Consider the following 24,240-nt stretch of genomic DNA (forward strand, 5'->3'; position numbering starts at 1 on the left):
GTAAATTGCTCTGCCATATTGAGAGTGGAAGCAACTTCCGTGACATTGGTGCAGCTTATTGGAGAGTCTCACCTGTAGCTTCTACATCAAGAACATTCTCTTTGGCATTTGTGTGTGTGGCAAAAAAAATGAGGTGTTGAGGAGACAGCACTGCTCCCATGATGGTCTAAGGCCTTAAGATGCTGTGATTTGTAAGAAGCTTAAAACTTTAAACCAGGCAATCTGCACCTGGCAATTTGTTCCTAATAGTGACCAGTTGCAAACCTTTAGCAAAAGTGGTAATGACTAGATAACATACACGGTGATCACTTCCCCGCTATTCATCTCAACTTCATCTGTTCCCATCCAATTTGGCAATCAACTGAGACATTTCGGAAGTCTCATCATGGCCTTTGGTATAAATGTACATCTTAAAACATTTTAAATTAACTTACATTCTCATCTAGCATATACCAAGGTAGAAAACAAAATTGTGCTAATGGTATGTAAATCTTTTAAAATGAAAGAGGCTGAGAAACCGATAGAAGGGAGGGATGAGGGCATGTATGAACTGGACGGTACTTAACGGAATTTAGATGATTCTACTCAGTTTGTCTCTAATAAAAAAGAGTTCACAAATTACACTGAATGCTCAACTCATTTGTTTTATATGTTACCCTCATATAACCCTGTCCTTCTTCAGCAAACAGACCTCTGCTGATCAATGATGATTACACAAGAGGTCCCCTTGCTGTAACAGGTGCCAAGAGTTCAGCAAACAAGCTAGGAAATCCTCAAGAAAGAAAATATCCAGGACTAAAGGAGTCTAGTCATTTCCCAGAGCAGATGCCAAAGCTATACTTAGCAAATCACATAACCAAACTTTTCACAGATTATACATTTTTTCTTTTTGTTTTATAGTGTCCAACTTGAGATCCTGAATTCAACAAAAGAAGGCCCAATGAAAATAAAGGTAACAGGAGCTACAGTTGGAAGATACCAAGTGCTACATGCAAGCTAAGTATTCTAATATGACTGTGTCTTAGGGTCAAGTTGACCAGCCACTTAACTGTACTCTCTGCACTTTAACATTAAACTCAGCTTCTTCACACCTTAAGAATGTTTTAAAAATAAACTGATGCTGAAAGCACCACTTCTAAGCACTATCAAAAAGCCCATGAGGAAATTATTCAGAGACTGCTGTGAAAAAAGATTTTTAAAACGTAATAAATAGGAACTGGAGCCACAGGAAATTCAACAGGGACTATAAGAAGTTAAGCAAGTAGCTGCTTAATGGCATAAATTCTGTGGAATAAAGCAAGTTCTGAAGAAAACTTGGAGAGCTGACCATTCAACTAAAATCTGTCATTGAATATGTAGATATGAACAGATTTAAGCCCAAATTTTAGGTTTGGGGGTTTTAGTTTGTTTGTTTAAAGCCTTACTGTTACTTTAAGAGAACTTTTGCACATATGGATCTTCTGATTGTTATCATTTCAGCATGATGGTCTAATAATTAAGAGAAGTTAAATCTAAAGCAATTGTTACTGAATTCTCAAGTCTGAAAGAACAGGCAAGTTTTCTGCAGCTCCCACTGCTTTTGGAAGAAAACATCAAACTAAAAGTCAATGAAGGTTAATGTGATTTCTGTTTTTTAAGCTTAGCTTGGCATAGTAATATTATTTAGGCTATCTGAAATCTTTCTTGCAGCAGGGTAAGGAAAAAGGAGAAGGCTTTTTCTGGTCTTCTGAAGCACCTTTTCACAATGGGTGCAGGGTTGCACATAGCTCATTAGATGGGATGAAATCTCCAAATTTGCTTTTAACAAGTGAATTGGAAAACAGATTTCATTATGCTAACAATCACAGTGATGAAGGTTTGTAGATAATTATATTCACCGGAAGTATTAGTTAATTAAGCCAGAAGTATAAGTGATAGTAGTAATGAGCTATCATCCTCTGCGCTGGCTGGCACTTCATGAGGTAAAGACACTCTGCTAATACCTTGTGTCTAGTTCCTGGCCACAAAGGAGTAGGAGCAGCAGAATTAGAAGCAAATACATATTTCTGCACTCCCTTCTGTTTCTCAGATTTTATCCCTTCTAGCATTCGACTTTGAATATTGATTTTGATCTCCTCCTTCCTCTCCCTCTCTCTATCTAAGTCTTTATTAATTTCATTAGGCCTATCACTCAGTTTTCTGCCCTATCTAGCACAGTACAGGTCTCTCTCTCTCTCTCTCAGACAATCACCTTCCCGTTATCTTTTCAGACAACTGCAATCTTTTCTTCCAAGAGCCTCCTCCTAACTCCTTGACTGTCCCTTCTTCATCCTAGAAAGAAATCCATCCCCTCAGGATCTTTAATTCTTCCCATTATTATCTAGCTCTGATAAATTACTGCTTGGACACTTTAGTCCCTGCATATTTCTACAGCCAGGATCCTCTGCCGATTTACTTCTTGTTGCAGGATCAAAAAGGAACTTCAGAAAACAGAACATTTCTCTGCTGCTGCTGCTAACCAGTACCCCTGCAGAGATGACACCAGATTGCAAAGAGAGAGTGAAAAAAGCAATTCCTTTGGAAAGAAACAAATGCTAACATATCTTTAAGAGGCAACTTAATTTGAAAGTTTTGCTAAAAATCTTTCTGGTAGTGTTGTGAAGCTTTGGTCGCTGTCACAAGGCAAGAGCTGATAAACATTGTGTCACTTCTTCTAAATAACTGCTGAAACAAAGCAAAGAGAAGAAACTGATGGCAGCAGTAAAGACAGTTGCCTACAAAGACAGCACTTAGTCCAGATTGGTGCCTGAAGTCTTACCTTCCTGACAAATCACTGCCTTTTCTATTTCAAAGCCAGTCTCACAGCAGCATACAGTAAACTGCTTTTAATTTTTGAGAGAACTGACTGAATTCTGTGACTGCCCAAAAGGTAATGCCTAATTACACTAGTCTGAAGCGATAACAATAAAACTTTGATGATTCATACAACTGGTTCCAAGTTTATCTATGCCAGTTGCCAAGCAGTTCTTTTCAGTCTTCACTTTGATCAGAGAAAGTGACCTTGCTGTCCTTTTAATGCCAGCTGTAAAATAAGCTGGCAATTAGTTCTTTAAAGTTCAAGTGACTCTAATGAAATCTCTTATGACCAAAAATGCAAATGAATTCTTTAGTTCTACATCTTGGTAGTTTAGGGAACTGAGATTGCTCTCTGTCCCAGATATGCTAGAGTAGGGAAAAAACCATTAACAGAACCAAGAACATCAGGATAAACACACTAACATGTTGCCAGAGCTAGCAATATTTTTATGCCTATGTTAATTAGCAAAGATTATGAAACAAGAGTACAACAGTTTTTAAAAGCATTTGATGAAAAGAGCACAAAAACTTGCGTTATTTCTACATAAGCAAAACTTATAGGCAGCTGTTCCTAAAAACACGCATGTTTCAGCTCTTTCTTTCTCATTAAGTCAAACAACGGTTAGATAATAGAGCTGAAAACGATTTTTGGTACCAATGTATTTATCACATTTCCCAGTACATCAAGCTGTCAGAGTAACAATTAGTTTCATTTCAAATCAAACCTGACAGGCAGTCCCTTGGTGAAAGAACACATGTTAATTTAACTAAAACACATACCTCTTCTCTTTCAAAATACCTTTTCCATCAAGAACACAGCTTTTGAGATACTCTCTTCCTATCATTCCACAAATTCTTACTGCTAACACAGTGAACCTCTAACTTACCATCAAGTAGCAAACAAAACTGAAATCCAGACTTAGATGTTCCCATCACTTACCTAGCAAAGCTGCTACTATTGTATAGAAACAAGATAACTACTTCTATATCAGTCTGTTAAATAAGGATGACAACCCCTTATGAGGAACTGACATTCAGTAAGCACAGTACCCTCTACACTTCATTGTTTATTCTCAGACAGATTCTTTGTCTTTCCATGCCCTTACCGTTTTGTAAGTGAGGTCTACAAAGTATCTCCAGGATTCAGGAACAATAACGAAAGTCACACAGTGGGGACACTTGATGTTTAGCTACCAGAAATCAAGGACACTGAAGAACAGCTGTCTTCCCACATCAAATGAAAAGAAACACTCTAAGAAATGCCAGGAAAATCAGCCTTGAAGACTTGGTATTTTTAATTCGGTACCAGCCAGTGTTCTCTCTTATTCACAGCCTCATCTTCCCTCAGGAAGAGGTGTCAGACATAAAACAGCAAGCAAACTATACAAGAATCTGTATCACATGGAGGCTGGTATTTTTTTGAGGAAGATGGTTTATACATAAATGAGACTATAAACATTGCTATTGTAAGTCTTTCTTTTTAAAACACTCCAAAGCTCTTGTCTGCAAAGATATCAAGTTTCTACGTCAAATGTGCTTCAATTAAATACTCTTTTGGGGGGGGGGGGCTTTTAAAAATACAGTAACAAGCTATTCAATGGTTTGAAATTTCACCCCCCAACACAGAAAACAACTTAAGTACTCCATGTAGACATAGAACCACCAAATGGTTTTGTTTGTGGAGCATCCACCACTTCTCTGGGCAACCTGTGCCAGTGCCTCACCACCCTCACAGTAAAGAATTTCTTCCTAATATCTAATTTAAACATACCCTCTTTCAGCCTAAACCATTGCCCCTTGTCCTATTAAAAAGTCTGTCCCCATTTCTCTTTTAAGACCTCCTCATAAGCAAAAAGCCTCAACGAGGAATCCCTGGAGCCTGCTCTTCTATAGGCTTAACAACCACAACTCTCTCAGCTTTTCTTCACAGAAAAGGTGTTCTAGCCCTCTAATAATTTTTGTGGCCCTCCTCTAGACTCATTCCAACAGGTCCATGACCTTCTTGGGGAGGGGGGGGCAGAGCTGGATGCAGTACTCCAGGTAGGGTGCAGCCCAGGATTATGACTGGCCTTCTGGGCTGCAAGTGCATGTTCAGCCTCCCATCCACCAATATCCCCACAAGTCCTTCTCTGCAGGGCTGCTCTCAAACCATTCATCACACAGCCTGCAGCAATACTAGCAATTGTCCCAATCTAGGTGCAGAACCCTTCACTTGGCCATGCTGCACTTTACAATGTTCACACTGGCTCCCTTCTCCAGCCTGTGATCAACCTCAACTCAGTCCTTCTGCTCGCTTAGGCAGAAAGTGCCAAATTACCTGGAAAAATTGATTTTTCTCTTTTTAACAGACTTGGAGTATGTTAGACAGATTTTCATAGCCTCCTCACAGCATTCTTGCAGCATGTTTCATTAAGGAAACTCAAGTTCAGCAGCTGTGTTTACTGCATGCCAGGTAATGAAGAACAAAAACATTCAAGTCTTACACATAAAACCCCAAACTTTGCATTTGATTCATGTACTTCAGTAAAAACTAACACAGGTCTCCACAGAGCTACCAGAGCAGTGGCATAGTTTAACTTTAGATACAGAAGTTTACTTCATAAATATGTTATGGAACTGTGTACTAGATGCAGCTTCTCAGTGGGCCCTGATAGAGTACACAACACCAGCAGGACATTTGTACCTCAGTGGTGATATTGCTGCACTAGAGAGCAAAGGTCTTAAGTTTAAAGGCAGACAAAAATGGGGAAAGTGTTTTAAGCTGCCATCTCCACACCTTTGCTTACCCTAAGAGTGTAACAGCAACCCGACTGCCTTGCAGGGCTCCTCAATAATATCTCATCTCATTTGGCCTAAGTAGAAGCCAGCTTGCTGTCCTTAAAATGTGCCTCAGCTCCTGAAGACTTTATTACCCAGAGCAGGAGACACTGCAGATACCCATGGATAAAAGCTAAAATGGCCCTTAGGGCAAAAGAATAATTGCCTGCAATTTCTCTTGGATGATCACAGACAGGTGGGAACACAATCCAACAGCATTTCACAACCAATTTTTTTTCAGAGGCTGCTTATAAAAGTAAACATTTATGCTGCCTTTTTTTTTTTTTTAATTATGACAAGATCATAAATTTACAGAATTTGTAGTTTCTAACTGACAATTAGGCTCACATAAACAGAATCGTTCATCTCTACAAAAATGTGAGGGGAGAAAAAGAATTCAACTTCATCCTCTCACAAGGTCCTTAATTCTTTTCTCCTCAAGAAGGTATTTCAAGTTGGAGCCAGAGGGTTATCAGTATAGTCTGCAAACCCAAAAGCACTAGAAGCTGGTTCCCAGCTAAACTGGAAAGCAGAGCACAGCGCTCAAACTCTCCGTCAATAACCTCAGGCAACAGATTCCTCCTAGCTGGTGGAAGTGGGGGAAGGAAGTTATTTCTCAGTCTGGCTGCAGCCCAGACTTCAGCAATTTTATCTGTTAATCAGCACAAAAAAGTGTTAGCTCATGGCCAGCACTTTCAAGAGAGGCAGAGCTCTGGCTGCAGAAGACATTTAGCTGTTTGATCAGCTGCTTGACCCTGCTGATAGCATGCTGTCCCTACCTCCACCTTTCTTTCTCTCCTCACCAGCAAACCAGAGACAGGAATCTAATCAAGATACTATTCCACATGAATATTTCAGACAGTAACACTACTGCCAGCTGCTTGGAAGTGTTTCAATCTGCAAGGCAAGGCAGGGACTATTGTGCAACTGAAAGAATTTTCATCGGTTTCTCACGTTGTTGTGGTATTTGATCATAAAAACCCTTCCCTCGCTACAACTCCTGGATTGTTTAAGACTAGGAGAGATGAGTAAAACCAAAATAATGGAGGTTTTTGCTTATCATGAACCTTATAGGAAAGAGCTCCAAAACCAGGATGGCCCAAGAATGGAACTGAACAGGCAGGTCCTTCCTGAGGTCAGTCCTACCTGCCAGCTTCAAGCTGGGTTTAAACTTTGTGCTTGGTGCTTGTGATCTTCCTTTCAGAACGCAGCACCAGCCACAGCCCAAGCACCAGTGCTGCTCACCAGCCTAGCTGACACCCCCTAAGCTAAATGCCCTGCCACTGGTGAGGAACTCCAGAAGGGCATCACTAAACTCAGCAAAAAAAAAGGTTTGGATTACAAAGGCCCCATGAAAATTAACAGAAAGTAGTTTGTTGAAAGGTACTAAATACGAAGACACAAGAGGGTTCATGCTTTCAGAAGACTCTTCTTGCCTCAGGAAATGCTGCTGCTGCTTTAGCTTCAAGAGATTTACTTTTTAACACTGCTGAAGAAGTGTCTCTGATCCCAGCCACTGTGTGGGCACATGACAGACATCAGTTCTGATCATTTCAGAATTGTCTGTAATTACCAGCTGAGGAGCGCTACCATGGAAGTCAATATTTATGCAGCCAATACTACTTCCACCAAATGTGAACACTTCCAGGACTTTGTATCCAAAAGAACACCACTTTCAAATTATTTCAAGATGCCTAGCAGCAGATGGACCACAGATTTGCATCCTAAATGAAAAGTATCACACCAGGGCTGCAGGGGGCATGTGGGTGAAGAGAAGTGCATTACTTACTACGGAAAGTCATGAACACCAAGTACTACAGGCTGAAGTAAAGCAATTCTACTCTGCATAAAGATTTTCCAGGCTTCTTTCCATACAGTGATACTTCATCTCTTCCAGCAGTTTACTTTAGGGAAGTGAAAGCAAGCCACGGATGTACAGAACCAAATTAAACTTTTACATCAAAACCACCCATGCCTTGACATCCATCCAAAGATTGATTAGTCTCACTAGAATTTATTTGCAGAGACTGTGCTAGTTTGACTAACATGTGGCACTTAAATTTTTCACCTATATTTATCAGCTTGTTTTCTCAACTTTCATCTGGAAAAACAGACATTTCTCCACAAAAATCTCTGCCACGTTTGTGGTAAAATTCTTTTTTTTTCAGAGAACTCTTACATTTCCTTCCTTTTCCATATTTCAAAAGCTAAAACATGGTTTCTAGGTGGGTATTTTTCCCCCTCTGTCAGTCAAACTGATTTTGGCAGATCACGAATCACCAACCAACACTGCAACTCTTATCTTCCTTCATCTTAAGAAAATAAAACTGAAATACTTATAAATTGAGGCTCTTTTCCTCTCTTTGCTTTTCATCCTTTTTTTGTATCTGCTAGAAAAGCTCAGTGTGTAGTTATGTCCACAACTATAGTCTGAAGAAACAAGGAAAGAATTAATCATATTCAATTTATGCCACATAGTAAAGATAACAGATACAAACCTAAGGAAAGCCTAGGAGAGTTAAGGGGTTAACTCATACACTGTTAAGCCAAAACCAAATTCCTGGAAGCAGTCCTTGGCAATCAAATCTTAAAAAACAAACAAACGTATGTATGCCTTGACTTCACCCTCCTCCAGACTAATTCTCAGAATCTAGCCAGGAGACATTTCCCGAGGTACTGTAAACAGTATCAGTTTTACGCCTGAGCAATTAGATTTACATTTTTTCTAGCCCTTTTTGCCTATGGAATCTTGCATGATTAAAGGTATTATTAATATCATCTGCAACAGTGGTGAATCCAGAGAGCAACACTGGTTTTGAGTCATTCCCTGAATTTGCTATAGAGCCTAAAGGCATGCTACAGACATGGGTGTAGGATACAGAGACCAGATCTTCATCTAAGGCTATGGAGGCAGGCTTGTTGACACCACGTGAGAGTCTAACATACTTATGCTACTTACAACAGGGTTAAGAAAAGCAGCAGATTGTTAGAATAATTTAGAATTTAGAAGTTTTAAAATGCCTTCCTAGAAGGTGCTTCTAATTTAAGTCCCTAAACATACACCACAAACATTCTGCAGCTTAATGTAGCAGTACTCCACAACCAACTAATGCCACCATGGCTACTAAGAAGCCAAATTCCCAAATACTTTTCTCACTGAGTTTCACTACACAAACATTTGATGAGATCACCATTTCTTCCCAATACATGTCTTTACTAAAATGGTAACTGATCTTAATGTTAAGTCAGCCTGCAATTACAGTGTTAGACCACATACCTTCCTGCCTCAGTGGGCAGCAATGAACACGTGGGGAAGGAAATGAAGATGGAGCTTGCAAAGGAGTGCTTCCGACAGTACTCTTCAGAAATCTGCTGCTCGGAAACTTCCCAAGCCAGAGACTGTGTTCTTGTATTGTCCTATAGTACCAACTATATTCTATGAATTTTCCAGCAGTTTTCGTAACCCAAAATTTCTTTTTGCAGAGTTTAGTGATGTCCTTCTGGAGTGCCTCACCCTTGGTAGGGCATTAAACCAAGCAAGACAGCTCTGTATCGTCAGCAGACTTAAAAGATTTCACTCTTTATTTCCCTACTGAGGTCACTGACAATGATCAATGCTTTTATGGTTGCATACATTAAGTCATAAGCCTACCAATTCCATAAACACAGCTTTGCTTTAGTCATTAGGATTTGAATCCTAATGCATGACTATTTGCCCAGAAGCTTGGCTCAACACTGCCTTCCCTACTGAAAGGGGAGACGTGCTATGGAATTTCATGGCAGTAAACACTCACCGAAATTATGGCAGACTAAACATCAGCTGTGAGAATTCAATAACTCCAATGTTAGCAAAGGCTGCAAAAACACAAGATGACTTCTGATGGAAATTTACTGTTAAATTTGCAGACACTTTGTCCCATTGGATAATCTTCATTTTCACCACATTTTGTAGTAACATAATTAAGTTCAAATAAAAACAAATGGATGCCATTTATCTCACAGAAGCTATTTATTTGCCAAGGTTTCTCTCTTAAATATGTATATTAAAATAGCTTAGAAAAGGAAATACCAAAAACAAGCAAATGAAGAGTTCATTTGTTTCAGCAATATGAATGCTGATTTAGATTCAGCAGATGAATCTATTACTTAATTCCTCTGTTTGCATATTTTTTCATTTTTGCATTCCACTTAGTGCATATAATAGTGTTAGAGAACTTTAGCTCAGGATTTTCTAGAGAGAGAATGAGCGGGTTTTCAAGGTAAAGTTACTGTAAAGTTACCCCAAAATAGAGTTTATGTTTGTTGGCTAAATATTTGATATGACTGGTATTAAAATCTGAATGAATGACCAAGTGAAGAAAAAAACTTCGGTCCATTTGGTATGCAGAGAAATCCAAAAAATGCAAACAAGGCTCCTCATTAAATAAACTCAGTTACCATGGGATATGGCAGAAGACATTCTCGAGGATCAGAAACTGAAAATAGAGCATAGGAATAAATCAAATATCATGATGATGAAGGTTAACAGTATGATTCTGCAAGAAACTTGAAAAGAGATCTAAACAGTAAGATGATAATTTATGCTAATGTTAGTGAATTATTCAGAATAAAAAAAGAAACCTGAATATAAACAACCTCAAGGGATCTCAGAGGAATGACAGAACAATAAAGGGAAAGAGAAAAGATGGCACCATAATAAACGCAGAATACACACACTGGGAAAAACAATCCTAACTGTATCTACATAATGGTGGGCTGTACCACAATTATTAAACTCAAGACCAAATGTTGGAATCACCAGGAAAAGATTTTTGCAATCAGCTATTTAAGTAAAAGGCAGTTAAAAAGACAACTGGAACTCAAGAACTACTAAGAGAAAGAAAAGAAGCAGAAAAATATAACTATACCAGTGTGTAAGTCTGTGGTATGCTTTTACCCTCCATACTGCAACTCTAATTATTCCACCACAAAAACAAAGATAAATGAGAACTCAAGGAAAAATATACAGTAGAGAGAAGGAGGAGAAGGTGAAACAAATACAGTTGTTTTATATTTTATTTTATATTATTACAAGACTTGAAGGACATGGCAAAAAGTTACCAGGCTTTCAAAAAGAAAACACTTTTTGCAGCTCACACTACTTGGACTGTGATGCTACCTTCATGGGAAGGTGATTATCAAGGTGAGAAATGTACATATGGTCAAAAGAAGGCTAGAGAAATAGTAACTAGGTGGAGTGGCAGTAATTTGATTAGCAAGTTTCTAAGCAGTAACTTGGATTGCTGGATATTGGGAGAGTTCCTCGGGCTCATTGTACACCAGCTCTTTTTGTACCCTGTCCCAAAAGGACCATCTGATGGGGAGTGCTGCACAGACAGAGCTTCATGCTGGCCCTGCAGAGACACCATATGCTTTAAAACAGAGGAGACAGAGATTATAACAAGGATGGAAGTTCCTCTTTCCTTCACAGTATTACCCTTTCTTTATTTCTTTGGAAGACATGGCAACAGGCAGGGAGAAGTATGAATTATGCAGTGAAGGATGAACTATACAGTGTCTTAAAAAGCCATTAGGTAATAAACCTACAAAAGTTTTAAAAAAATGTGGAAGAATGTGGAAGTTTTAAAAAAATTGGAAGACAAAATCTGGTGCATTAACTGCTAGCAGTTATCTTCTCTTTTCTCCTTCTATGACAGGGAAAAACAGTGTACACTAACTTGGCAACTTCCTCTTCCTAGTAAAAGGTATTAAAACCTGAAGGAATTACCAAAGCAAAAAAAAAAAAAAATCTAGCCTACTTTGTATGCACAGATTTCCAAAAATGCCAGCAAGACCTCTCATTATACTGAGTTAGCATGGGATAAAGCAGGAGACACTCTTGAGGATCAGAAACTGGAATAGTCAAACACAGAAATGACACATCATTGGCTTCAAAACATACATTCGAAAATTACATAACTATTCCTATTAGAAATATGCAGCTCCTAAATAGCATATTTTATTTCTCTGCCTGACACATAAAACTTTCACAAAAGAGCCAAGTCCTGATCACCACACCAGCTAAGTTATCAGTCAGCTCTGCATAAGAGTATGACAGGTACGCAGAGGTCTCTCAGCATTAGAACTCTTCTCAGAAAAAAAGGTTTTAGGAAACACAACAGGAAGAGAACAACTGGCAATCACTAACAGAGAAATAGTTTCAAGGGCAGGACACAGCACAAAATAAGAACTTGAACTGGAAAACAAGGTGTCATAAAGGGAGATCCTCCAAAGGGCAGCAGCAGGAATAAATAATATGTCATCAACAGGAATGCAAGTTTTCTGCAATTGTGTTTGCTTACAAGACATAACAGAAAAATGTAGTATTAAACTTCAAAGCCATACAGAGGTCATCCAAACCATCCTGAAACAGGGAAGGAACCAGAACAACCAGTCTTATTAGCCAGAGGGCTTATATTTGGAGAAAACAGCAGAAAACAAAGCTCTACTCCTCAGAAGTTTGTTTGGTTCTGGCCTTTTTTCCCTATTGTAAACTGGAACAAGAATAAAATCTTTCAAACACACCAACAGAAACAGAATTGTGTAATCTCTGAAAACAGGAAATTAATTCTACAGCAGTTTTCAAAGCAATAAATAAGAATGTTAAATTTCATTTACTCAAAAGCCTTCTAAATAGCCTTATGTGGAAAAATTTGTGGTAATGCTATTAGTGTCGCTGTTGATATAAAACAGCATGCACATGGCTAAATACACTCTTCCTCTAGAATCACAAGTTAGCATGATACCAGAAATAAAGGAAGAAACACAGAAGTGAAAAATACTCAGTTCAGTTTGCTAAAATTTCATTCCATCACCTCCCATACAAAAGTAACATTTTAACAAACAAGCCAAACAGAGTTGTGCATTAACTGGTTGGTTAATTCACTAATGCTCCACAAAGTCAAAAGTCAAATATATCACATGCAAACAAATTGTTTATTAGCAACAATACCGTGTTGCACATTAGCATGTTACTATGTTGCATGCAAAAACAAAAGACTGAATCAAAAATAAAAATCTGGCAGCAGTAGCTTTCATAAGTAGAGTAATGCAAAGTACTCTTGATCATCCTAGCAATCACCAAGCAGTAAGCACAGTTGACCAAGGCACGTTCTAAATGTTCACACGAGGTTACAGTCTCAGGAGAGTGACCATCAGCACTGGAGGGCAGTCAAGCTTATTAGCAACATGTACAACGATGCACATAGTGAGTAATGAAACTCTGCTTATTGAATTATTTTGAAGATTTTTCAGTAGTTCCAAATACTCTCAAAAGAGACACCTCAACTTAGCTGTTCTAGCAAAAATACAGCCTGTAATACCTGGAGCCGCATATTTTTTTATTTATTTAAAACAGAAAAGAAGGCTTTAGAATAGGCTTTGGGAAGCAATGACAAACATTCAGCACTGCAAAGTACCTGGATCTCAAGGACTCTCTGATTCAGTACTGCAGTATGAGGTGCTTGATGAAGTGTGCCATAATTGAGAGCTAGTCTAGTATTTAATTATAGCTCTAACAATCTGAAAAAAAGAAGAAAAAATTTAAATTTCAAGTTTATTAGGGAAAAGAACTGAGCACTTTGGTTGTCACCAGCCCACAACAAAGCCAGCTCCCCTATGAACAAAGTTCTCATCTGAGCACCAGGTTCACCACCTTACATATATTCCAAGGAATGAGTCCCAAGAAAACTGAAATTCATCAGAACTAAGATTTGTGTGAATGTGGCTAAAGTATTCTACTAATTGCCATATATTTAACAGAATGTCTGTGACCAAGGCACAATCACTGAAATGTTACAAGCTTACTGCAGCAAACACTCCCCCAACAAGCAATGTGCTGCACTGAACAGCTCTATCAGCTTCAACGGTGGTGTAAATAAAGCTCTGATAATGACAATATAACAAATGCTTTCAGCATCATTTTTATTTATCTCTCATATATCTCTTGCTTCTAGTACCTGTGTCCTGGGAGTGAAATGAATTTCCTCCTGTCTGGCCCAGTGACAGTTAACAAATGATAATTCCAAGTTTATTTTAATATTAAACTGCTTCAAAGTTTGGTGCCTGATGCAGCTGAGGCAGAAGAAACTTAAGGGAGAGAAGGTGCTACTTGAAGAACTATATCCCCCTCCTTGGCACACATGGTGTCAATTGCACACACCTCCTACTCATTTTCAGTTCATGGTAACTTCACTTCAAACACAGGTTTTCGATGCTAAATGAGAAGCATCTGGTCCTCTGCAAGCTTTTTCTAGTAAAAATTCATACCTTTAACATTAGAAATACTCTCAGCATTGCCAAACACCTAAATAATAGAGATTCAGGCTTAGTTGGTATAGTGAAATGGATTGGAGTATAATTCTGAGTTCGGAAATTTTTGTGCTTTATAATGCCTGTGTAATATCTGTTTCAACACTGTATGTACCTTCAGACTGGCATAGTGACCTTCATTCCATGCATTCTAATACTTCAGAAAGATACCAAAAGAAAAGAACTAAGCAAAATGCTACCACACAGGCTATTAGTTTAAGATCATTTACTTTTCTCTATCGATGTGAAATGCTGTGCTAATTAAGCTGTGCCACTCACAAGATACTACTTCCCATCCATTTTTCTCTCACATGACTAAGCTTTTCTCACCTTCCTCATGACACAGAATACAAATTAAAGACTTTCATTCTTTTAAAATCTTTTTTTCTTACACCAGCTTGGCTGACAATTAATCTCAGCTTTCCAGCTAATTTCATAAGACAGCATATGTTTCTTTGGGACCGAACTTGGCTCTTGCTGAGCCGGATGGCATATCTCCTATTCACTTTGAGGGGGAGAAATATCAGATCTTTTTTAGTTCTTTCACACATGCACACAGTACTTCAGGAACATGAAAAGAGCTATCCATATAATGTCATAACTGGCACTTACACTGATGGATTTATCAACTTACAGCTTCAATCATCAAGAAATATTGGAAGCAAGAAACAGTCTTTCAGAAGACTCTCATATATTTCTGTATGAGAATACTCCATTCATAATCTTGCCTAGCTTTTCCTCCATTCCCTACATTCACAGATCTTTTTCAGTTCTTAAATGGAGATATTCACAGCCTATTTTCTTGTTTTACAGTAGTTCTGCATTTAAAAATCAGTATTACGCATTCTTTTCTCTCTCCATACAGTTAAGTCTATAACTGCATAGGCATTTGATAGGGTTCAATAGAGGTCACAGCAATTACTTTGCTACTTCTCCATGTAACTGGTCATCTGCAGAAGGTATTGTCCTGAAAAATCACATGAAAATGGCCAATATTGCTTTCGGGTTTTATAACTAAACAAATTGTGCACATATAAACTTTAGCAGAGTTGAGCATCTGCTAATCATAAAAACTCTGTGCAAATGATTGAGACACAAAGATGAATAATAAAGTGGAAAAATGCATTGAAGGCAACACTACTTATGTAAAGGAGAAGAGTGTGACACCATTAAGAAGCTACTCCTCTAACTGTTAAGTGAATTCAAATCCAAAATAATAAATGTAAGAAGGAGGAAGGGAAAAAAACCAACAAGCCCTGAACACAGAATCTTTTCAGAAAATAGAGATGTTTTAGAGAAGGTAGGAGTCTATTTCCCTTACTGCACTATGTTCACTATTCTTATTAATAATATTATAAAAATATAGTTGCCTTTTTTTTTTTAACAGCCCAATTGCCTCCAAAGCTCCACATCTGAATAACGAGAGCTCAAAGGCCAAGGATAGGAATAAAAATCTTTGATTCATATCCATTATATCCACACATATAATCAAGTTACAGTTTTTATATGTCAGTACAGTCTGTGAACATAATCTCTGTGCAAAGCTGCATCAGTTCATAGAGGTAACAGAATTAGGCTCCAAAGAGTGGGGGGGTTGGGGGAGGGAAGGTGGTTTAGAAATACGGTGGGAGAAATTTTAATTCTGTCAAAGAAGAGGATCTGTATATTGACGACAGATGCTTGCACAGAGTATCAATCAGTTCACTCTTTCACAGCTGCCTGAAGCTCTGACACAATAGTGCAAGAGACCTTTGAAGCCAACACTTAAGCGGCTCTGTTGCAGAAAGGGAGACTCAGTTGGTCCTCAGTCCACCAAAGTCACACATTTCCTCTCCAAAAACTTAAGCAGAAGATGTAGCAGTCTATCTGCCCTGACCTGTCTCTTCCTTTTAACCTTAAATATTCACCATGCTGAGCCAATGCCAGCTTACATTTCCAGTAGTTTGGTTTTACAGATGCACGAACAGGGGTAGCAAGGTCTTTTTCAGCTTCATGTTGGTGAACATGGGATAAACATTAATGGACTGTTCACTGAGTATTTATGGAAGTACTATGCTACCTGCTCGCAGAGGTTTGATTTACATGTTCAACAAGCTGTAATTTTTTTTCTTTTTTCTTTTTTTTACTTACAACTCTTAAGATTTCCCTCTGTGAAACACCTGTTGACCCTACATCATCAGACTACCTACCATGGTGGAAACTAATTCCTTGAGCGCAAGCGAGCTGAACACTAGACATCATTTCCCAGATCCTAGCTGTGCTAAAGAGCAGTTACTCCCAAGTTAAAGAGTCAGAACTCTGACTCTACAATTTCTGCTCCAGAACAGTAGGGTAAAATACAATGAGTAGAAATAGTTTCAAGCATTTCCATATTCAGGGTGTAAACAAACATACAAATCTTCTCTAGTAGCTTAATTATATAATCCACTTTATATTTTTTAAACTCTAAAAGAAGTTTGGTCAACAAGGGTCCTTACGAGGCAAAAAATTAAACACATTTTAGTGACAGCAGAATCTGCAGTGGCAAATGAAAAATGGAAATAATGCCTACAGCTTATTTCTTGTCAGTTGCAACAGAGCAAAGTGAGGGAAAGGAAAAACAAATTTACTCTTGAATGAAAGTATGTATCTGCAGACAAATTTGAGATTTCCACTGCACTTTCAAAAGAAAAAAGGAGGTTCAGCTTAACTAGCATATTCAGACTTAACAAGTAACACTGAGCTGAAGGATATCAGGGGCCTTCAGCAACTCCTCTCTCACCATGTAACTAAGTACCAAGAGCGGCTCTTTGACATACGAGCACCCATATGCTTCATTAGCATGATTTTACTTTTGAGTCACCACATTCTAAATTACGCTCTCATGGGTTTTTTTCTTTTTTTCTTTCACCCAGTGAATATAACTAAAGCAAATATCCACACTGTTAACTGAATTAAAATCCAGGCTGCATAATTTATTCCTTCTAGAGCTGATGGGTAAGTCAAACATAATGCTGGGTTCATAATCTCCAGGCAAGTTTAAGATACAAATCACATACAATTTACATATATAGAGAAACCACTCCAGTGAATTTATATTGAGTAGTTAAATCACTGTAATTAACCACTTTGTTTCAGAAATATAACAAAAGAGCATGAAAGTCTTTAAACATAAAAGTCTTTGCAGTTTACCCTGTTTGTTAAAAATAAGCCTGATATTCGCTTTAAAGGGGTTTTTTTTATATATCCTGATGCTGATAGATAATTATAGTTTCTTCTTCTTGAGATCCCAGAATGACAATTAATGAATCTCTTGTGCAAAACTGAACAAGCAGCTCTCACTTCAAATTATCTGTCTTTCAGGAGTATTTATTACGTCAAGAGTCAGATGCTGGCTCAGGAATGCACATGATACTGCAAATCTCTGTTAAACATGCATTAATGGGCTTTTAATAGAGCCCAAGACTATGAGTAGCCTAGTTATTCCAAATAATTTCTGTGACAACATACAGTCCTGAAAAATGATGATTTTGGTTCATAACCATACTTCTAATTATAAGTTTCACCTTCCTCTAGCACCACAAAAAAACTCCTTCCAGTAGCAATCAGTATGACTTTCAATCAATAAAAACTGCAACCATATAAAAAAATCCAAATCAACACAAGTGATAAGCAATTATAAAAACATAAGAAAATCAGTAATGGATCAGTCCAGAAGTTCATCCAGCCAGTATCCTATCTCCAGCTGGCTGATCAAAGTCACTCTTGTTTTGAACACATGTGCCAAGAAACCCACCTCACAGTCTAGTTTACTACTGACACTTTGACCAAAGGGCTGCCACCAGCTTTTGGAGATGCCACGTCTTTAGTTCACCTAAACCAAACAATGCAACTTCTCCCTTCTTTCATCAAGTCTTCTCTATATAATCATATCCAGCCATTCCTCTTTAAGTAAAACTCTATTTATACCAGACACATAAAATTATTTCTACCACTCAAGGTTGAGAACTGCCTCACAGGAAAGGTTTAAATTTGTATAAAATTGTCTTACCACATACTGTTTTAAGGGATCACAAATCACCATTACGACAAGTCTCCCTATCTTCATGAAATGAGCTAAAAGTTGCTAAATGACTGAGGAAAATAAATGTCAAAGAAGATATAACTAGTGAATGTTAAAGTCACCTTTATCACAGCACAGTTAGCTATGTCAGGGGCTTTCACCTGTATCAGCTTTGTTTACTTTAAGACTAGACTTGACACAACAACTTTTTCTGCAACCAGGCTGCAAAAACAATGCTGTGTCTGAAGCCACAAATACTTTTGTGAACCCCAGCAGAAAGGCTTCTTGCTGAGCAACTGCTCGGATTTGTGCCATCATGGGGAGGACATGTGCTCTCAGAATTTCCAGAGAACCCTGGGAGAGACTGAATTCTTCTGCTTCCATTTACTGTCAGTTCCACTAATCTGTCCTCAAGTAAGCCTGCAATGAGATTAAAATAATGACTCAGTCATTCTACCCTCCCTTTTCACAAACAGATTATTCTTCTGTTTTATTCTTTTCTCCTACATCATTGTCAGCTGGCCATATCACCTGATACAGATTTCCTGAAGGGCTGTTTGCTCTTTTTAACTTCGAATGCAACAGGGAGTAGAAATTGCATCATATCAACAATACTACCTTAAAATGGCAAAGACTAAAAACATGAGAGTAGAAAGTTAAAAACACAGATGTCTCCATATCTGCTTAGCAAAGGGACATAAAATATCAGCTAGAAAAGCCCCACAAGTACGTTGGTGCTGGAGAAAGCAGAACAAAATGCTCACTTCTCCTCTCCTGACAAACCCATCCCCATCTCCTGATAAACCAGTCTCTACAGGCATCAGAAATCCAAGGATATTCAAAGGGCACCGTGAGTCATCAGGAACAGACACAAACTCCAGGGGACTGCACCTTCCAGCACAAAAGCAGCTGACATGCTGCAAACATAATTTAATTTTGACTAAGAACAACAACAACTTTATGTACTGTGGTCTGTGAAGTTTGCTTATTCTGTCTTTGGCTAAATACATTCTTGCTCACATCTATAGCTTGTACTAACACCAGAGCAGTGCAAGTATTCCCACAGGAGCCTACAACAGGGACATTAAACCCTTTCCCTTACATACACAAAAGGTTCCTCATTCTATCAGGAAAACAACTTCTCTCAAGTCGTAAACCAACTTAGTGTTTTGTATTATAACTCATGTTGGTTCCCACCTAACTATGCTCTTTATATCCCCCCACTGCTTTCTTTTTAAAGAGGATTAGATCAAAGAAATAAAATAGTTTAGCCCAGTGCTTTCTGGTTTAATATACGGGCTCGAGAAAACTGCGTGCACAAGTGCCTAATACAGACCAACAAAGTGTCCTCCACGTAAAACCAAAGCAAAGAGCACACTCCAAGTACATATTTTGATAATCAACTGATCAAGTAGACAAGGGAATGAATTTTATGATGTGTAACAGCTAACTATTCTCTAGTTAATAAGGTAGCTCTAGAGGTCATTAAACTATCTCCTCTGCCATAAAAGCATAAAATTTGCTCACAGACCTGCTTTACAATACTAATATACGGTGTGTCTTTGCATCTACAGATCAGGAGCGCACCCCTCTCTCAATCATTCTGTTGCCCAGGCTTTGTTTCACATTGTGGATTGGTCTCAGGCCAGTTTACCTGGATTTCCTGAAGTGGAACACATAGACCAAGGAGACACCTAACACATGCCAGCTAGGATTGGTCCTTCAGTCCAGACAACCAAACTAAGTAATCTCCAAAACACACAAAGCATGAACATTAAGTCCTCAGCACCCACTGTTTACCCCCACAAATGGGCTTCTGTTGTGCCACAGCACCTGCTACAGCAAACATAGCCACAAATATCAAGATTAAATTTTAACTTTTCCCTCCACTATTTGAGTGAGAGAGGGAAACATAATCTTTCTCCAAGAAAGGAATAAAGCACATGCTATATCATAACAGAGGCTTAGGTCTGTGAACAGATACAAGAAGTTTTCTCATTTGGATCCTAATCAGGCTCCCTCACCACGAGGCTGGCATGCCAAGAAAAGATAAGAAGGTACATAATGCTGTGCTGGGTCTGGGTGAGGTGGTTAATTCTCACCATAGCAGCCTTTTCTGTGTTGTGCTTTGCACTGGTAGCTGGAAAGGTGCTGACAACACACGAGTGTTTTGGCCACTGCTGAGCAGTGCTTCCACAGTACCTAGGCTGTCTCTCCAACACTACCCTCTCACCAGCAGGCTATGGGTGGGCAATATCTTGGGAGGGGACACAGTCAGGACAGTCGACCCTAACTGACCAAAGGGATATTCCATACCATCTGCTCAGCAATAAAAGCTGGGAGAAAAGACGAGGAGGAGACAGGGAGCATTCATTATCACCATGTTTTCTTTCAGAGCAATCACTACATGTACTGAAGCCATGCTACCCAGGAAGTGGTAGACATCGTCTGCTGAATGGACATAGTGAATAAATATTTTGTTTTCCTTTGCTTCTGTGCAACATGGGCTTTGCTTTTGCTTTATTAAACTGTCTTTGTCTTGACCCATGGGGTTTTTTCCATCTTGTTTTCTCCCTCCTCATCCTGCTGAGTAGGGGAGTAATAGAACAGCTTGGTGGACACCTGATGTACAGCCAAGGTCAACCCATCACAACCACACCTTAAATAAAATGATGTATCCCCAAGCAAAGTTTAAATTGACCCCAAGAAACAATTTCTTACTTAAGTCAAAACTTGATTGCAGTACAGACTCTTTCAACTTATATGCCACTGAGCAGAACTACAAGATGACCAACTTGGTTGATGAAGAAAGGACATAAAGTATAATTTTCCTGCATTGTATTTGAATATATTAAAATTACTTTTCTCTTCTTATAAAGGTGCTTCCTCTTCCAGTTGTGATTTAGTAAATAAACATCTTTGTTCTTATTTATACAGACATTTTCACAACGCCATTGTTCTACATGTAAAATAAATATAAGTCAGTCTCCTTACCAAAGCACAAGAACAGATCTCAGGGTTTTTTTAAGTTGAGCAAATACCAAGAACAATCCCAGGCAGTAAGTTAGTAGATAAACATTTCAGGTAAATATAGTCCTGGCTACAAAGAAAAACATCTAGCCACAGAAAGCAGCACAAAACTAGGTGGCTTTTGTAGGAACAGAAGTACTGCAACAGTTCACTGAACCCCCCTGCTTTCTAAACAGCAGTAATCCAATAAATCTACTTAAAACTGCTAAGTAACTGCTGTCTTAGTATTTGCCACCACCAAAACTGACAGATTCTCATCTAAAATAAAAGCAGATAATATTAACACCATTTGTTTTTACCTGTCTTTTCAAAAGCACCATATTGTCAAATATCTCACAGAGAAAGGATAGGGACTACAAGGTAAAAGGAATCACTCAGCACATAGTAAGACCATCTCATATGAATTGACAGCGCAATGCTTATGTCCAAATGTGCTTCTTTACAGTCTGAATTCAGACATTTTAAGAAAGCTGAGGTTTTACTTTAACTGTACTTTTTTCTCCAATCTTCTCTTACCTGGCAGGATCATTTAAAAGAGGCTTAGTGATGTGAAAATTCCCAAATTCTCCAATTCTCTTGAAGGAGTGTCTAACTTGCTACTGCTTTATGATACAAATCCAACTGTATCTTTGGTTTGCTATTTACAAGGAAAGCAAACTGGTGATAAGGCTCAAGGTCATGGAAATTCACTGTAGCACATGCACCAAATCAAAAGTGCTCACCTGCTGGTTTCCCAGTCTTGGTCATCCTTATCTTTTTCTTCTTTGGCATCAGAATTGTGTGGGTGTTTCTGCACAATCCGCATCCCACCAGCTTTCACTGGAATGAAAATTAAACAGACAAAACAAACCTCAGTCAAAATACCATAAGAAGAATGTTTTAAGCATGACTCTCCCCACCTGCTTCCTGATAATTTACAGAGTAGTTTAATGGTAATTACAGTTTGAAAAAAGGGCCTGAAGGGTAAAAAAGCGGCAAGCCTGAGGAACAGCTACTTCAGGACCACATCTGCCATTCTCTTTTACATCATGCCATCTTTGCTTATCCTGAGAAGCTGCAGGTCATTTTATCATCTGCTTTCAACGTCATTTCAGAAAACTCAACGCTGTTTTGACTCCCCCTCTACCTCTTACTAACTTGTAGCAGTCAAAAGAAGAAAGGCCACAAACATGAATGTTAAATACTCTGATAGAACAAGAAGGGTCAAAGAAACTTACTTGCCATTTCAAGTTAAAAAAGTACATCTATAATAATAGTATTTATACAAAAAGTACTTTACAAATAGTGTAACAGAAAGCAAAGCTTAGAAGGACTGTTAACTTGCATGTAGAACGGAGCTTTTTGTTTTGTAAAACATATTAGCATTTACAACATTTCAAATGCTCACATCATTTAGTTTTAGAAATGATGCAAATGTGAAAGCATCTCTTTGAAACACAAAACAAGAAGTGAAAGCAAATCCACTTATGTTCATCACTTATCCACTCCAAATCGCAATACAAAACAGGAACCAAGCCAGGCTTAACACTGCAGCTACAAAGCAGAGCAACAGGCAGGCTGCTCTTGATCGGCTTTCTGTTTCAATAGTGTACTTTTTTTTCTTCAACCACTGCTACACACACTTACAGGACAGCACAGAACAAGATGATGCATCTCATTAGCTAACCAGATGGGTTACACTGCCATCAGCAACCCCATAAGAAAACCACTGTAGTGGTCAGAAGTCAATAAAACCACCTACAGACCCGCTGGTTTGTGTTTCACATTGCCTCGACACAGCAAGCCTTAGTCAGACTCGGCAGAGATGTCACAGCCAGAGCGAGCAGGATGCCAGAGCAGCCATTGGAAGAAGCTGAAGCGCCTGCCAGCATGGCTGGGGGAAGCTGTACTTCTGACAGCTCTCCTGTGTCCAGCCACAGAGGGATTAGGGCACCTCACAGCAGTTCAGTGCTAATCCCTGAAACCTAGACACAGGTCTAGTGCACAATTCTTTACCAGGACAGCAATGGAAAGGACACCACTGTGCATAAATTCTACAGCCTGTGTGAAGGCAATCAGGAAAGAGAAAGTGATCTGCCCAAGGAGAAAGTGACAGCTCTTTGGCCCTGCTTTTTAAAAACAGATTTTAAACTTTTTATGATATTTGAAAGGCAAACTTCTGATTCAACAAAGGTCATTAACTAAAGTTAGGCAATGAACAGACAAATCCAAAGAAATATCTTTCAAAACCTATCAAAATTGTGTCCTCTTACCATGTATTAAAAAAACAACCTCTAAACCCAGATCACTAATCATTTTGTGTTCTGTCTCCAGAACTTATACTCCAATAGGTGAGAAATATTTCACATGGGACAAGGAAGGAAAGACAGTTTAAAAGCTATATTTCTTGTTGCCTAAAGTGAAGCAAAATTAAAATTCCAATGAATTTCTCTTGATTCAAGCTCCTCAGGAATTTCAGTTTGTTTGCAAAAGCAAACACCAAGAGTTCTGCCAAGTGCTGTGTTAATGAAAGTGATTGGTATGTTTTATTGACCTTAATTTACAAATTAATAATTTGAATTAATGTCTATATTTAACATCATTGCACAATCTGTTATTATTTATTTCAAATTACTTTTTGTGGAAGATGCTGTCTCCACAGCAACATCTGCCAGGGTTACAAACGGCACCTCTGAACAATACACACATCTCCATGTCCTTCACCATCTTGTAGAAAAGTAAAAAATCCGTATCTGAAGATTTAGTGCTAATTTAGGTGGTCTAAAAATCTCTCTCTTCTCATAGTGTATATCATCAAGCCACCAGTCACTTGTTTTCTCTTTATCTGTCACTGGAAAAGATATGCAGCTAACACGTTCAGATTTGTCTGTATGAAGAATTAACAGGGATTAAAAAGCAAATAACCAGACAACTAAAAGGCATAATAGTGACTGAGTAATGCAGCAACTTAATGTTTTTTTTAATCTGATTTTTTGGAACTAATATCAGCAGGAATAGCATAGACACCTTAAAGTACTTTGGTGCATAATTAATAATACTTAGTAATCTGAGATTACTGTGCAGACTTGGGAAACCAAAAGAAGAATCCAGCAAACAACTGCCATAACCATGTGCATTTCTGAGACCAAAAGTGAAATAATTAGATTTCTAGCATTCTATACATATAG

The 24,240-nt window shown here is 38.4% G+C and overlaps 1 protein-coding gene across 1 annotated transcript in view; it reads right to left on the reverse strand.

Moving 5' to 3' along the window:
• DAP (death associated protein) overlaps nucleotides 1–24,240 on the reverse strand; it is a 52,128-nt gene that overhangs the window by 23,706 nt on the left and 4,182 nt on the right. Inside the window, exon 2 of the mRNA XM_027643980.1 lies at nucleotides 21,796–21,892. Within this exon, the coding sequence (XP_027499781.1) occupies nucleotides 21,796–21,892 (97 nt within the window). The remainder of the gene's footprint in view (nucleotides 1–21,795; nucleotides 21,893–24,240) is intronic.

Source organism: Corapipo altera, unplaced genomic scaffold (assembly GCF_003945725.1).
Source record: "Corapipo altera isolate COAL_440 unplaced genomic scaffold, ASM394572v1 24b, whole genome shotgun sequence".
NCBI classification, from domain to species: Eukaryota; Metazoa; Chordata; class Aves; order Passeriformes; family Pipridae; genus Corapipo; species Corapipo altera.